This window comes from Medicago sativa, chromosome 7 (assembly GCF_051527215.1).
Source record: "Medicago sativa cultivar Bolivia chromosome 7, Bolivia_mono, whole genome shotgun sequence".
NCBI classification, from domain to species: Eukaryota; Viridiplantae; Streptophyta; class Magnoliopsida; order Fabales; family Fabaceae; genus Medicago; species Medicago sativa.
In genome coordinates this window covers 60,072,131-60,087,882 of record NC_140755.1, presented here as the reverse complement: position 1 = coordinate 60,087,882, position 15,752 = coordinate 60,072,131, and the positions used below count along the sequence as shown (strand labels likewise).

Here is a 15,752-nt window from a genome sequence, read left to right as displayed (position 1 = left end):
TTTTTTTCTTCTTCCATGAAATAGCTTCTCTAGTGGTACTCAATGTGCAGTCACTAGTCACTTGCAAATTATTTGAAAAGGTGTTCAATTTTGAATCACTATACTATTCAAGTATAGCATGATACCTCTTATAATGTAATCCTAAAGTCACAGTCTTTTTAAGGAATATCATGATTCTTCCAATAGCACGACAATGCTTGTGAATGTGTCTCCTTGTAAACTTGAATAAGAGTTCCACGACGTAGGCAATGTCGGGTCTAGTGTATCCGTTGGCATGCCTAAGGCTTCCAATAATGTTCACATATTCAGTTTGTCTAACACCAATCTAATGTTCTTGAAGATCTTTACACTTGGATCATCGAGCTTGCTTGCAAGTTTACTGTTAGAATAATTATATTTCCGTAAAATCTTCTCAATATAGTGAGATTGATCCGAAGAAAATTCCCTTTTTTGATCTAGTAATCTTAATAGCAAGAATTACATCAACTTCTCCCAGGTCTTTCGTATCAATGTTATTGATCTACAATGACTTCACATAATTTACAACATGAATATTTGAATCAAACATGAGCAAGTCGTTTATATAGAGACATACAATTGTTGAAATGTTATTTACGTATTCATATTCATAGTAGATACATTTGTCACGTTCATTTACTTTATACTCATTCGATAACATTAGGTTGTCAAAAGTTTCATGTCATTGTTTAGAAGTTTGTTTTAGACCTTTTCGAGATTTATCTAACTTACACACCTTGTTTTATTGTCTATGAATCGCAAAACCTTTATGTTGTTTCATATAGATTTCTTCTTCTAACTCACCATTTAAAAAAAAAAACAGTTTTTACATCCATTTGGTAAACTAGTAGTTTTCTGAAATAAGGTCTCCTACAAAAAATGATAATATTCCAACGATATACATATTAATTGTATATTTTTAAAGCGTCAAAAACTAAAAAATAAAAAACAACGGAAACCATAACATAGAAATTGAATTTTGTTTTTTTTTTCTTTTTTTCGGAAACCCCTATAAAAATTCCAGGATTTAAAAAAGTTTTGCAGTTTTCCAAACACCTCTATACTCCTTCCTTTTTAAAATACATGTTGCATTTTTGCAATGTGCACTATTCACATGACTTACTTTGACCATACTTTCTAACTAACATATAAATACAAATTTTAGCATGTAAGACGCGGTTTGATTTGTTTCGATAAATATTTACAAAATGTTAAATTTTTATAAATATTGTACTTTAGATAACTAAAGATATCTACCATCAAAATTATACATTGGTATGTGTGAAGTGATTGAATGCGACATGTATTTTGAAATGGAGGGAATATTTATTTTAATTTTTCAATCAAAAGTCAAAACATGCAAATTCGTTGTTGAAAGTAAATATATACTAGACACGGTTCAAATTTTTGTTCCTCCCTTTTAAACCAGCGGCGAAGTACACCTCAGAAGATTTCCCTTTTCTTACGGTAAAAGACGGCAAAATCATTTTGCCTAATGGTCACATACATTACCCATTCAATGAATCTAAAAAGTAATTTTTTACTTATAATAGTGACTGAAGGGAGTACAATTTTATACCTACAATGATTTTATATGGTTAATGCATGCACCGTCAAGCATTTTGTCTTAAACGTACGCCTCAGCATTTTCCCTTTTTAATAGACGACAAAAATCATTTTGCCTAAAAGTTAACACCACTATCAAGTAAATCAATTTTCAACAACTGTGACGTTCACATCAGTTCAACAACTCGCAACACTTTCCTATCAGCGCCGCTTTGATGAATACACGGCGGAAGTCACAGCGTCGCCGCTGTCAATCCGATCCATCTCTGCCACCAAGTCTTCCCGAAGAACTTACCGCCGACATCCTATCCCGCCTTACAGTCAAACATCTGATGCAGATGAAATGCGTGAGTAAGTCTTGGAAAACTCTAATCTCGGATCCAAATTTCATCAAAATGCACCTTAATCGATCTGCAAGAAACCCTAATTTATCGTCGGTAGTCTCTACAAAGAATGGTGATTACAGTTTAGTACACTTCCCTGCGAGTCATTTACTTGAAAATCGTATGATAAGGGTTGTTTCAAAGGATCGATTGAATATTGAGGAAGATTTTTTCCAAGTTATTGGTTCCTGCAATGGATTGATATGTTTGCATGGTTATTCTTACCATGAAATTACTGGGTATAAGAAAGTGTGGTTTCGTTTATGGAACCCCGCAACGAGAACAATATCTCATAAATTAGGGTGCAATGGTTACAGGTATAAATGGAGCAATACTAAGTTTGGGTTTGGTTATGATGATTCAGCTGAAATTTATAAGGTGGTGGCTGTATGTCGTGGTTTTGCTCCAAGAAAAAACACCGAGGAGAGAATCACCAAGGTGAGAGTCTTAAATTTGAGTGATAATGTTTGGAGAACTATTCAAACATTTCCTGTTCAAATTAATGACGTTGAAGATGGTGTACATTTGAATTGCACTGTTAATTGGTTGGCCTATTCAAATGATAATCTTGTTCGGAAAATTGTAATTATTTCGCTTGATCTAGCTACAGAGACATACACACAAATACTTCCCCCTACAAGTTCTGAGCATGTCATTATATGGGGAAATATTTGTGTGTTGATGGACTCACTTTGTTTTTATGACAATTTCAATGGAACCGACTTGGTTATATGGCAACTGACTGAATTTGAAGGTGAAAAGTCTTGGACTCAATTCCTCAAATTTAGCCACCGCAATTTTCCAATGAATTATGACTTGGTTGGTACCTCGTTTTCCAAATTAACACCATTGTATATTTCTAAGAATGGTAATACATTGGTACTCAAAAGCAATATTAAAGACGGAGAGATTGTCTATAACCGAATAACTAACAAAGGAAAGAAAATTAGAATTAACAAAGCGATATGCTGGTTCTCAATCAAAGGTTATGTCGAAAGCTTGGTTTCAACTACTTGAATGTAAGTTCTTCTTTGGCGTTATACTCTCTTCAATTTATATTAATTATTGTACCCTCTTTCAATTTTGTGATTATTTCCTTTACTTCAAAACTTTGTGATAGTTATGCTGAATGAACTGACTTATCCTATTACCATAGTGAGAACTCAGTTATCTATGTATATTTTAAAGATATGGTGATATTGCTAATCAATATGTTTTGAATATTGTTCTTGGTCTGCTTGCCTTAAATTATATACTTGATTTTAACTTTTATTAATCCCTTGTGTCATTTATCTTACTGACGATGGTACTAATGTAGATTTTGATAACTAACTTAGTGTGTATGAATGAGTTAACATGGTATTAAGGACTTGAATCCCTTATCTTGTGAAAACTAATTCTAAATGTGTTTGATAGTATGTTAAAAGTATATAATAGTAATTGATTTGAACAGCTTGGTGTTCTAAGACGGTCAATCTTTTTGTCTTAGTGAAGACTGTTGATGCCTTAAACCTTATAGACCACCTTCACTTATTCATCATAATGTGATCGGTCTGAATACTATAATACTCAAATTTGAAGCTTAAGAGAATGAAAATTTGGCATGATTGCTTGAAGTTAGAGTAATTCATTTCATGTTGTGAGAACATTCTGGTTAAGGTCTAGTTTTATGAGGCTAAGATCAATGAGATTATGATCTTGCTTCTGAAATTCAGATTAAGTGTTGGGTAGGATTTTAGATTAAGCATAATTTAGTAACGGCAGATTGTATCCTTTCGTACCAGGTTCTTTGGCCTTGTTTTAGGCCACTTAGAACTCTATTTACCTTGCAATTTAGGGGGCTTCTGCATGTATTCATCTTCTTCAGAAAAAGCTTTTGATTATAGCAAATGCTTGATCATGATCTAGTTTCAAGCAAATTTGACACTCAACAAAGGGACACCAAATTGTTGTGGTCTCTTAATAAATACATGGCTGTGAGTTCAAGTCCTGGAAACAACCTCTTGTGTAAAAAACAGGATAAGGCTGTGTATATACGCAGGATCGTTGGTCCACCAGGCTGCCCTATTTTTTTTATATTAATTCATGTACTTGATTTCAACTTTGTTTTGATTGTGTGATTATTTCCTTTACATCAAACTGTCATAGATATGCTGAATCAATCGGCTGATCCTATTACCATGATTGTGCATATGTTCTTTTTATGTGTTTTGTTGTTTCGCTCTCTTTTCTAACACGAGTCTTTTTCAAATTGTAGATCCACAACTTCAACTCTGAGTAAATTCAACGTTATTGATGGTACATGACATGATGGTAGGATTAAAGAGATTTTTTTTGGAGCTACATTCTCTTCAGAGGCTTGTTTTATTTAAGCAACTAATGGCCTTCTTGATGTCTATTTAAGGCTTCTTTGGAAACATTTGTAGCAGCTGATTAATCTTGTCTAACGGGGCAAGTAAAAATCTTCAACTCTTTGAGTAATTTGAATGCACTATTTGTGGGACCATTTGACTATGATGCAACAGTTATTTTATCATCTGACCGGTTATAGCATGTTCCATGCTGTTTATTATAAATTTGAACACCTCTAATAAATTTAGTATGACTCTAAATACCAATTTATTGTAATTATCACACTTGGTAGTTGATGACACCTTGTCATTACGTAATTTTATATGTATTTTCATCACAAAAAGGAGTTCACAGAAGACTTATGCAGCAAAAAGAGCAGAAAAACTGAAGGAAACGCAAAGAAATAAAACGTGTCACGATTTGGTACAAACGTGACACGATTTGGGAAGCACAAGAAGCCTTGTTTCGACATTAGGAAAACGTGTCACGATTGGTAAAACGTGACACGATTTGGTGAAACCCTAATTCAGTTTCTTGCTCCAGAAGGTAAAAACGTGTCACGATTCACTTAAAACGTGACACGATTTGGGCGATATTCTGTGCCTATTTATGCTGAAGTCTATTCCAAAAACAGGAGTGACGAATTCTAGAGAGCCAAGTGCGATTTTACAACTACAAGGAGGACCAGGAGGACGATTTCTTCATCTTCCAACCACTTTGTGTATGTTTTATTACCTCTAATGATTATGTTATTTGTAAACATTATTATGAGTAGCTAAATCCATTAGAGGTTAGGTCTGAGATGATTCGTTGTAACCCTAATTGAGATATTATGTTGTGAAACTCTATTTATTGTGAATGATATTCTAGTCTTTATTCAATTCAATTGTTCTTAATGCTTTTTATATCCTGATCAAATATAAATATGATTTTGTGAGAATGAATGACTACTGACCATAGCTTTCTACTTAGACCTATTGAATTGTTCTAATAAACATGGTTAGTCTAGGAATGGATAATCGTTTATTAGTGATGTTAGGTTAACGTGCTTTAAACCTTCAAAGATTATTAGACCACCTAAGGGATTAGGGGCTGTAGTTTAAGGAGAGGGTCCTAACTCAAGGGATTGATTAGGACTATTTTGTTAACTATCGTGGGATTAGAAGATCATTCATACGAATAGGTGCAACATAACAATTAGGGGAACATAGATGATTCGAAAGACCTAAACTCATCTCTCTCTTATTCTTGAAAACCAATTTATTTTTAGCAATTATTTTTTATGCAATCAAACCAATCTACTGCCTAGTGGCAAATCAAAATAACCTTTATACATCCTAAAATACAACGTAGTTGAATTATTGAGATTAAAAACAGTCCTCGTGGGATCGATATTTTTACTACTTCGATAGTATTTGGTGCACTTGCCAAACGTCTATCAAGTTTTTGGCGCCGTTGCCGGGGACTGTTGAATTATTTCAACAAGGCAATTACGTTATAGTTTAGGGTATTTGCAATTTAATTTTCTGTTTTTAATTTTTATTTTTTATTTTTCTGTTTTCATATTCACTTGATTACTTTGCGTTGTGCAGTGCTACTAAGGTATTTTGCTGTTTATGCGAGGTAAACAGAGCTCTGACGACTTAGAGTACGATCCGGAAATTGAAAGGACTGCTAGAGCACTTCGGAAAGCTGTCCGATCGCAAAGGTTAGCTCAATCCGTTCCACCGGGTGTTCGAGAACAAGTACCGGAGCAATTCTCAAGTGAATCTGAAACAATCTCTTCTCCTAAATCTGCAACTATGGAAGGGGAAGGAGTTGTACCACCAAGACCTAAGCTTGGAGACTACGGTTTAGCCACTCATCGCGGTCAACTGACCCACACTTTTCAACCAGCTAACCCCGTAGCTTTCGACATCAAGACAACTGTCCTCAACGGTTTGAGGGACAAGCAATTCGATGGGACTGAAGCTATGAGTCCGCATGAACACTTGAGCCGCTTTGCTGAAACCTGCGAGTTTTGTGTGCAACCAGCCACCGTGACTGAAGCACAGAAGAAACTAAGGCTGTTCCCTTTCACTTTGACGGGAAGAGCAAAAGATTGGTTGCTAACAATTCCAAACGGGACTGTCCAAACATGGGAAGAGTTAGAGCTGAAGTTCTTGGAGAAATATTTCCCGATGTCTAAGTATTGGGACAAGAAGATGGAGATCTCTAACTTCAAGCAAGGAGAAGGTGAATCATTGTATGATGCTTGGGAGCGATTCAATTTGCTTCTTAAGAGATGCCCTAATCATGAGTTCACCGAGAAACAATACCTCCAAATCTTTACTGAGGGGGTGACACCAAACACAAGAATGTTCTTAGATGCTTCCGCGGGAGGTAGTCTCAAGAGCAAAACTGATCATGAAGTCCAAGCTTTGATAGAAAACATGGCTGGAAATGAGTATCGTGCTGAAGCTAAGAAGAAGGAAAGAGGAGTGTTTGGGGTGAGTGAACAAACTGCTATCCTTGCTAACCAAGCAGCGATGAACAAACAAATCGAAGCTCTAACTAAGGAGTTTCAAGGCTTCACTTTGGCTCATAAGCAACAACAAGTAGCTGCGATCAAGTGCGACTTATGTGGTGAAGAACATCCCAATGGTGAATGTGTTCCAGAAGGATCAAATGAAGAAGCTAACTTCATGGGAGGTTATCAAAGGCAGAATCAATACTACAATTCAGGCATTAACAAGCATCCAAATCTAAGCTACTCAAATAACAATGCTTTGAACTCTCAGATGCTCACTCCTCCTCAACAACAACAAAGGAAGCCATCAGCTCTTGAGGAAACTATGATGAATTTCATGAAGATGACTCAAGGCAACTTGGAAGAGATGAAGAAGAGTCAAGAAGCTGAAAGAAAGAACAATGAAGCTTCTAGGAAGATGCTTGAAACTCAACTGGGGCAATTAGCTAAGCAATTGGCTGAACAAAGTAAAGGAGGATTCTCAGGTAACACTAAAGATAACCCTAAGAATGAGTCTTGTAATGCTATTGAATTGAGGAGCAAAAAGGTTTTGACTCCTTTAGTTCCAAAAGCTCCAAAGAAGGTTGATGAAGTAGTTGAGGTGGAGGAGAACGATGTAGTTGAAAAAAATGATGAGGATGTAGTTGAAAATGAAAAGAAGAAAAAAATAGAGGGAGATAAAAGTGAGAAATTGATAGATGAAGATTCAATCTTGAGGAAGTCGAAGAGTCAAATTTTGAAAGATGGAGACAAACCACAGGTTATTCCATCATATGTGAAGCTTCCATACCCTCACCTTTCAAAGAAGAAAGAAAAGGATGAAGGGCAATTCAAGAAGTTCATGCAACTTTTCTCGCAACTACAGGTGAACATTCCTTTCGGTGAAGCCCTTGATCAAATGCCGTTATATGCTAAGTTCATGAAAGACTTGTTAACCAAAAGAAGGAAGCCTAAGGATGATGAGAACATAGCACTTTCTGAGAATTGTAGTGCTATTCTTCAAAAGAAGCTGCCACCTAAGCTGAAGGATCCTGGTGCTTTTACTATCCCTTGTTCAATTGGACCGGTAGACATTGGAAGAGCTTTATGTGACTTGGGAGCAAGTATAAATCTGATGCCTCTTTCAATGATGAAGAAGCTTAAGTGTGGGGAACCAAAACCAACAAGAATGACCATTACTTTAGCTGATCGGTCAATCTCTTACCCTTTCGGTATACTTGAAGATGTGCTAGTCAAGGTTAATGACTTGGTGTTCCCAGCAGATTTTGTGGTCCTAGATATGGCTGAAGATGAAGACATGCCACTCATTCTAGGAAGACCTTTCCTTGCAACTGGTCGTGCTTTGATTGATGTTGAACGTGGAGAGCTAATGTTGAGATTCCATAAGGAGCAGGTAGTCTTCAATATCTTTGAGGCAATGAAACACCAAGATGAGAATCCCAAGTGTTACCGGATTGATGTTGTGGAAGAAACTGTCGAAGATAAAACACTTGAATCTCAATCTATTCAATCTACGGAGGTGGAAAGTGTGGAATCTATAGATAGACAAGAAGTGATTGAAGATCTTGGAAAGATAGAGGGTGTTAAGCAACTGGAAGTAAGCAAAGAACAGATGCACCAACAATCATCAGGAGACATCCGTGACAACAAGTATGGGGGATTGACAACTGGTAAAAATGAAATAAAGACTACTACCACTGGTCCAGGTGGTAAATTGGCTTATAGAAGGATTCCCTATGGGATGCGTAATGGGCCGGCTGCTTTTCGATGGTGTATGCATTCAACTCTCTCTGATACTTTGGAAAGAATTAGGAGGTACTGTGACGAAGGGATGGCAAGAAACAAGCCTGTTGATGAAGCTATAGACATCAAGAAGTCTGGTGCACAAGGAACTTTCAAGGGTAAGGAACAAAAGCTGAAACGGTACCGTGAAGGAGGACTCCAAAACAATGAAGAGGGAGCCACATCAACTAATCCTTAGGGATGGTCATCAGTCAAGCTAGTGACGGTAAAGAAGCGCTTGGTGGGAGGCAACCCACATTTAGATTTCAGGTAGTATTTCTTATTTCCTTTTTATTGCTTTCAAATATTCAAAAATACAAAAAGATTTTTTGCTGAAACGAACAGAGGAAGAGAATTTGTTGTTTTCCAATACTGTGCAAATCGTGACACGTTTTGGGCCAAACGTGACACGATTTGCCCCCTCTGAAGCTCCTCTCAGAAATTTTTCTAAGTAAAAAAAGGGTGCCATTCGACATTTCCAGAAAACGTGTCACGATGCTGAAATCGTGACACGAATTTTGGCACCTAAAAATTTTTCTAAGTCTCAAATTGGTGCAATTCGACAATTGGAAATCGTGACACGTTGGCCAAAACGTGACACGATTTCTGGGCAAGAAAATTTTCAAAAATGAAAAATCGTGACACGTTTAGCCCAAACGTGACACGATTGTAGCAGTTTCAAAAATTTAACCGTTACAAAACAAAAATCGTGACACGTTTTTGGCAAAACGTGGCACGATTTTCCCAGCCTATAAATATATCCAACACGATTTTCATTCCATTCACTTCCAAAAGTAGCCAAACTCTGCCAAAATTTTCCCAGAACCCTAACCATGGTTGAGACCCGCAACAAAGGCAAGTCCCAAGCCACATCCCAACCAGCCAAAAAGGCCAAAATAGCCCCCAAACGCAAACAACCTGTCAAACCTAGCCCTAACACCGCACCCCCACCGTCCATCAACCACCGGTTTTATAATACTGCTGCCCGTGACCGTTTCAAGGACATCCGAGGCTATAGGGTGATCCCGGAGAGAGGTTTTGATTTCACCAAACTCATCTCCAACCCTGAGTTCCATCAAGTGATCACTGAGAGAGGGTGGGAGTCCCTTGTTAGTATGATTTTCGAGCAGGCCAACAAAACCATTGGGATAGAATTCTATTCTAATGCTAGGTATATGGGGAGGAAGTATGTGTCCTATGTGAGGGGGAAGGAGATAGACTATAGCCCGGAAAGGATTAATCAGTTGCTGGAGATTGTGCCACCGGAGATTTGTGATGTGAAGAGGAGGATGGAGGAGTGCAAGAATTGGGATGATGAAAGGTGGGAGGAGTTGCTAATGCAGATTTGTGTTGAAGGTGCTAAGTGGCATGGAGGGTCACATATGCTGTTGAGGGCTGACTTCAAGCCCCATGCAAAGGCGTGGGCATCTTTTGTGGTGCAAACTATTGAGGGCACCTCTTGTACTTCAGAGATTCCGCTGCCCCGCTTGTTGACGCTGTCTGCTATTCTTGATGGTACACCCATCAATGTTGGTGAGTTAATTGCCGACAATATCTATATGTTTGCTTCAGGTACCAAGAAGGCACTCCCTCATTTGAGCCTTATCAATTGGCTTTGTGAGGAGGAGGAGTGCGATTTGTTTGCTAATGATTTGAGTGCAGCAATGATGAAGCCCATCACCGACACTTACATGGATGGCTTTGTCAAGGATTATCATGACCGCATGCAGACTATCATGGGTGCCGAGGCAGCAGCAGCAGGACAGCCACAGCCGCCACCACCACAACAGCCACCGCCACCACCTCAGAGTCAGACTTTTGCTGGAGAGGGGAGCAGCCAGCAGGGTGCCTATGCACCTATTCATCCTATGATGCTGGACTACATGTTCGGCCATGCCAACTGGATGAATGAGGTGTCAGATCAGGAGTATTGGAACCGTCCGAGGTTTGGTCAGGAGTTCACTGAGGCGGTCTGCCTCAACAGGAGGAAGATGACTGGGTCTTTCGAGCGCTTTGATGGGTCCGAGGAGGCTATGGACCACTACTTTGATGTCACCAGAGGTCGAGCTCAGGATAGAGAGCAGGAGATCCGAGCTGACTTTGCTGCTGGTGGAGCTCAGTCTAGGCAGCACTTTGGGGAGGATACCTATGCAGAGGAGGACCCCAACACTTGGATTCCGGAGGACCAGATGCAGGATTGAGTGGGCTACTGATGGCCCACCTATTTTTATTTTTCTGTTTTTTGTTTCAGCACTTTGGTTATGTAACTTTAATTTTATGTTCAAACAATTTTTATTGCTTTTAATTAAGTTTAACTCGGTTTTATTCCCCCCGTTTATGTAATTATTCCTGCACTTGTTTATTATTGATGAATTTGTTTGTTTAGTTGACTTTTTACAGTTTGATAACAAATAGTTGTTCAAGTGGTATTCCAAAAGTTCAAAAGGAGGAGTGACTTGGTTTTCAAAGGCGAAGTGTACGGCGTTGCTAGGTAGTCACATACTCCCAGAAATCTCAGCCATAAGGTTCATTGCCATATTTTGTTTTTCAATTTACTTATATTTAGCTTAGTTTTCCATGCAACTACATTTCTAGAACTTGCATTGTTTCTCTATTATTGATTGGTCTTTGTTAATTACACACTGAGGCAAAAGTGCTTGGTCCTGTGAGCCTTTTGAAGCCTACCCTGACTATAATTGTTAAACTTTATCCTTTTCTTAGCCCCTTTGAGCCGGTAGGATTAGAACTTTTTGTTCGGTGACAAACTACATTACAAACTTAGAGACTTTTAGGACTTGTCCCTTATTGTTTTCTGAGTTAGGCATTGTAGAATGTTGCTTAAAATTAAGTTTGGGGTTGCTATTGGAATTTGCAACCAATTAAGTTTGGGGTGGGGGTACTAGAGAATAAGAGAACAAAAAGAAAAAGAATTGTCATGCAAAAGGCAAAAATACATTCAAAAAATTGATGTATGAAAAAAAAAAAGATGAAATGAATGATGAAAAAGGGACCAAACTTTGAAACATGTGAGTAACTTCAAACTCGATTGTCCCTAAAAGTTATAAATATTCTCTAGTACCTTTGCATTGATTGTTATTCCACAAGGTGAATGATCGTAGGATTGAATTTGTTCTTTAACTTCCGTAGGAATGCCTAACTCTAATTTTGTGTAGCCTACTTATCCAAATATGTCCCACCTTTCACCTAAGCCCCGTTATAACCCTAAAGACCTCAAAAGTGTGTAATGATATTGACTTTGATTGATGTTTAGAAACTTTTCAAGCGTATGGTAATATGTAGATCTGCATGTCGACTGGTAGAACCCTATTTCAAATATTTGCGTGGAGTTGTGAAGTGGTGGATGCATACAAGTCAAACTAGCTCATCATTAGCTAGTAAGGTGTTGAACTTTTGGGTACTACTGCTTGAATAGGTAATTGTTATTTCACTGTCGATTGTCAGCTTTGCAAGTAAATTCCTTGAGGACAAGGAATGGTTTAAGTTTGGGGTTGTGATGACACCTTGTCATTACGTAATTTTATATGTATTTTCATCACAAAAAGGAGTTCACAGAAGACTTATGCAGCAAAAAGAGCAGAAAAACTGAAGGAAACGCAAAGAAATAAAACGTGTCACGATTTGGTACAAACGTGACACGATTTGGGAAGCACAAGAAGCCTTGTTTCGACATTAGGAAAACGTGTCACGATTGGTAAAACGTGACACGATTTGGTGAAACCCTAATTCAGTTTCTTGCTCCAGAAGGTAAAAACGTGTCACGATTCACTTAAAACGTGACACGATTTGGGCGATATTCTGTGCCTATTTATGCTGAAGTCTATTCCAAAAACAGGAGTGACGAATTCTAGAGAGCCAAGTGCGATTTTACAACTACAAGGAGGACCAGGAGGACGATTTCTTCATCTTCCAACCACTTTGTGTATGTTTTATTACCTCTAATGATTATGTTATTTGTAAACATTATTATGAGTAGCTAAATCCATTAGAGGTTAGGTCTGAGATGATTCGTTGTAACCCTAATTGAGATATTATGTTGTGAAACTCTATTTATTGTGAATGATATTCTAGTCTTTATTCAATTCAATTGTTCTTAATGCTTTTTATATCCTGATCAAATATAAATATGATTTTGTGAGAATGAATGACTACTGACCATAGCTTTCTACTTAGACCTATTGAATTGTTCTAATAAACATGGTTAGTCTAGGAATGGATAATCGTTTATTAGTGATGTTAGGTTAACGTGCTTTAAACCTTCAAAGATTATTAGACCACCTAAGGGATTAGGGGCTGTAGTTTAAGGAGAGGGTCCTAACTCAAGGGATTGATTAGGACTATTTTGTTAACTATCGTGGGATTAGAAGATCATTCATACGAATAGGTGCAACATAACAATTAGGGGAACATAGATGATTCGAAAGACCTAAACTCATCTCTCTCTTATTCTTGAAAACCAATTTATTTTTAGCAATTATTTTTTATGCAATCAAACCAATCTACTGCCTAGTGGCAAATCAAAATAACCTTTATACATCCTAAAATACAACGTAGTTGAATTATTGAGATTAAAAACAGTCCTCGTGGGATCGATATTTTTACTACTTCGATAGTATTTGGTGCACTTGCCAAACGTCTATCAGTAGTGACATTTTTCTCTGTATGTCCATCACTTCTCTCAATTCGTTATTATAATTGTGCGCTCGTTTTTTTTTTTTTCCTGTATGTATAGCCCAACGATTACAGACTGCGAGAGTCAACTGTCCTTGCAGGTTTGACTATTAGAGAGACTGTCTCAGTGTAGCAAAAGCTATGTTAGTGGTGAAATCTTTTGGCTACTAATTTGACCTTGTATTTATTTATAGTGCCATCTGGGTTTTATTCACTTTCACTTACACTCCAAGTGCTTGCCTATTAGAGGGAAAAGGGACAAGGGTCCATATGTTGTTTTTCACTAAACACCCTATTCTGCTTGCAATGCATGTCATACAACCATTTACGGTCAGCGAAGGCCTTTGTCGTCAGACTTGGCACGAGTCTGCATAGGATGACTGTATTGAGGATGAACAGCAAGGGGGCTTAACAGACATATAAGGACTTGAGGAAGTGGAAGAAGGAATTGAGTATTCAGCAATTGGGCTGGAGCTTGAAACAGATTCAGGATAAGAAAACCTTTACTTATTGAAGAATACTTCTTTCGATATAAAAATATCTCTCAATAGTCATTTTGATAATGAGCATGGGGATGTATCAATCTAGGAAGGATGTCTAGTTTAGCAAGAATTTTATAAAAGGGATTCACCTTCCTAATTTGTTTGGACAGTTTTAATTTTAATTAAATTGATATCATTAATCCAATGAGCTTGCACTGAATGAACATGGTTAAAAGTGCTTGATTTTTGTTTAAGAGGATACATCATAAATATCAAAAGACAATTTCTAATTGATAATGATATTCAGTAATTGATGATGTAGATGTACCAGAACTTCTTTTAGTGATTTGTAAAACATTTATTACAAGGAACTTAACTGTTTTGGCTAAGGCAGAATTAGGGCTTGCACGACAGAGAGCGAAAGGTGTTTAAGAAGCAGCCTTAGCCCCAACTATCAATACATTAGTCAAATAACTGTACTATTTGAATTATGTAACAAGAAGAACAATTATGAGAATGATGAAAATTATGATAGCAAGAACTATTAGTTTTATCTTCATGTTCTGAAACCACATCTTTCTCCTTAATTGCCCTACCTTCTCCCTGAAACCTTGTGCCTGCAAAACCATATTTAAACCATATCTGTTACGATTGTGTAATTTATTTAAAATTATGAGTTTATATCTGTTAAGAAAATTTGACAATGTATTTAGTTATTTATTATGGTTACTAGATTATACTAGACCCCTGTTTATGTGTGTGTAAAAATATAAATATATAGTAATTCATGAACTAGAACAGCCATAAATAAACACAGAACAATGTTTTCTGCGATGGTCTTGTGATTTTGTGAAAATTTCATCCCTAGCTATGACTAGATATTTGATATTTGTTGAAAATGGCATCAAAGTTTATGTATTAACAAATAAAAGGACCTGATCACGAAGGTTGTCAGTTTTGTCCATCAAAACATCAATCTTCACTTGACGATTAAGGACCTGCAGACAAAACAAATAAAATTTTCTCTCTTAATCTAATGATCTGTGCTTCAAAGTCGGCTCCAGAGGATCAAATTTAGACATATATATACCTGATCAATATTTTCCAACATAACATCTTGAACTTGAGAAACCTGAGCTTTTACTTTCGCAAGTTTGCTATCCTCTTCTGGATGTTCCACACAATATTGCATATGCTCCTTCAATTTCGGTCTAAACCATGCATATACAATAAAAAACTTCATGTTAATTAATGCAATTCAATTTTTTTGACACATTTTCTATACACACATAATTACTATACACATTTTCAGATTGGTGTGGTGATAGATTGGATAGGAAGAGCACTTCTGGCTACCTATTCAAGTTCAATGGTGCTGCAATCTCATGGTGCACTAAGAAGCAACCAGTCACTGCTCTATCTTCATGTGAAGTGATAGGGCCAAACCGCAAGTGCACGGCCTATCGAAGTAATAGTAGTAAGTAAGAGTATCGTTCCGCTAGGGAGTTGTTCAACTTAATTAACTTTTTAAAGAATGATTAGAGGAGAGAAAGTTTAGTAAAAAGGAGTTTGATTGCTGAAGGTAAATAACAATATTAATAAAGAGCCTTAGGATTATTGGTTTGTCATAATAACAAACCCTTCACTAGACAAGACTTAAACATCTAATTTCATGGTTTACACACTAATTTCTAAAGACCGGTTTCCCTTAGCCCCTCACCTTTCAGATGAAAGTCCGGTGAGAGTTTACTTCTAGCAACCAAGCCTATTTCGCTGACTTGATTACTAGAAGATGCATAGAGGATTGAAACTACTCTTGTCTCAATAATTGCAAAGACTATTTCACTGTTTTGCAATTATTGTCTAGATTCACTTGTTCCAACATCAAAACTCCGATCTCGCTTTATGAATTGATGTTTGGGATGATGGATTAACGATTATCAAACCCTCCGCTTTCGCTTCCACAGTTTG

The 15,752-nt window shown here is 37.1% G+C and overlaps 2 protein-coding genes and 1 non-coding gene across 3 annotated transcripts; 1 reads left to right on the top strand and 2 right to left on the bottom strand.

Annotated features, from left to right (window-relative positions):
* The first annotated feature begins 1,696 nt into the window (after positions 1–1,696).
* On the top strand, positions 1,697–4,543 carry LOC146907289 (F-box/kelch-repeat protein At3g23880-like). The gene is made up of 2 exons (XM_085730691.1): positions 1,697–2,986; positions 4,225–4,543. Exon 1 carries the CDS (start codon positions 1,800–1,802, stop codon positions 2,982–2,984), a length of 1,185 nt encoding a protein of 394 aa, XP_085586817.1. The 5' UTR covers positions 1,697–1,799; the 3' UTR covers positions 2,985–2,986; positions 4,225–4,543.
* A 1,971-nt stretch (positions 4,544–6,514) lies between these two features.
* LOC146907288 (small nucleolar RNA R71) lies at positions 6,515–6,621 on the bottom strand. Its single transcript, XR_015020948.1, has one exon. It is a non-coding gene; the product is annotated as a small nucleolar RNA R71 (small nucleolar RNA).
* A 7,624-nt stretch (positions 6,622–14,245) lies between these two features.
* Positions 14,246–15,502, bottom strand: LOC146907287 (vesicle-associated membrane protein 722-like). The gene is made up of 3 exons (XM_085723561.1): positions 14,872–15,502; positions 14,717–14,779; positions 14,246–14,398 (listed from the first exon to the last, which is right to left on the bottom strand). The coding sequence occupies exons 1-3, from the start codon at positions 15,022–15,024 to the stop codon at positions 14,270–14,272; spliced, it is 345 nt and encodes a 114-aa protein (XP_085579687.1). The 5' UTR covers positions 15,025–15,502; the 3' UTR covers positions 14,246–14,269.
* Between the last annotated feature and the right edge of the window lie 250 nt (positions 15,503–15,752).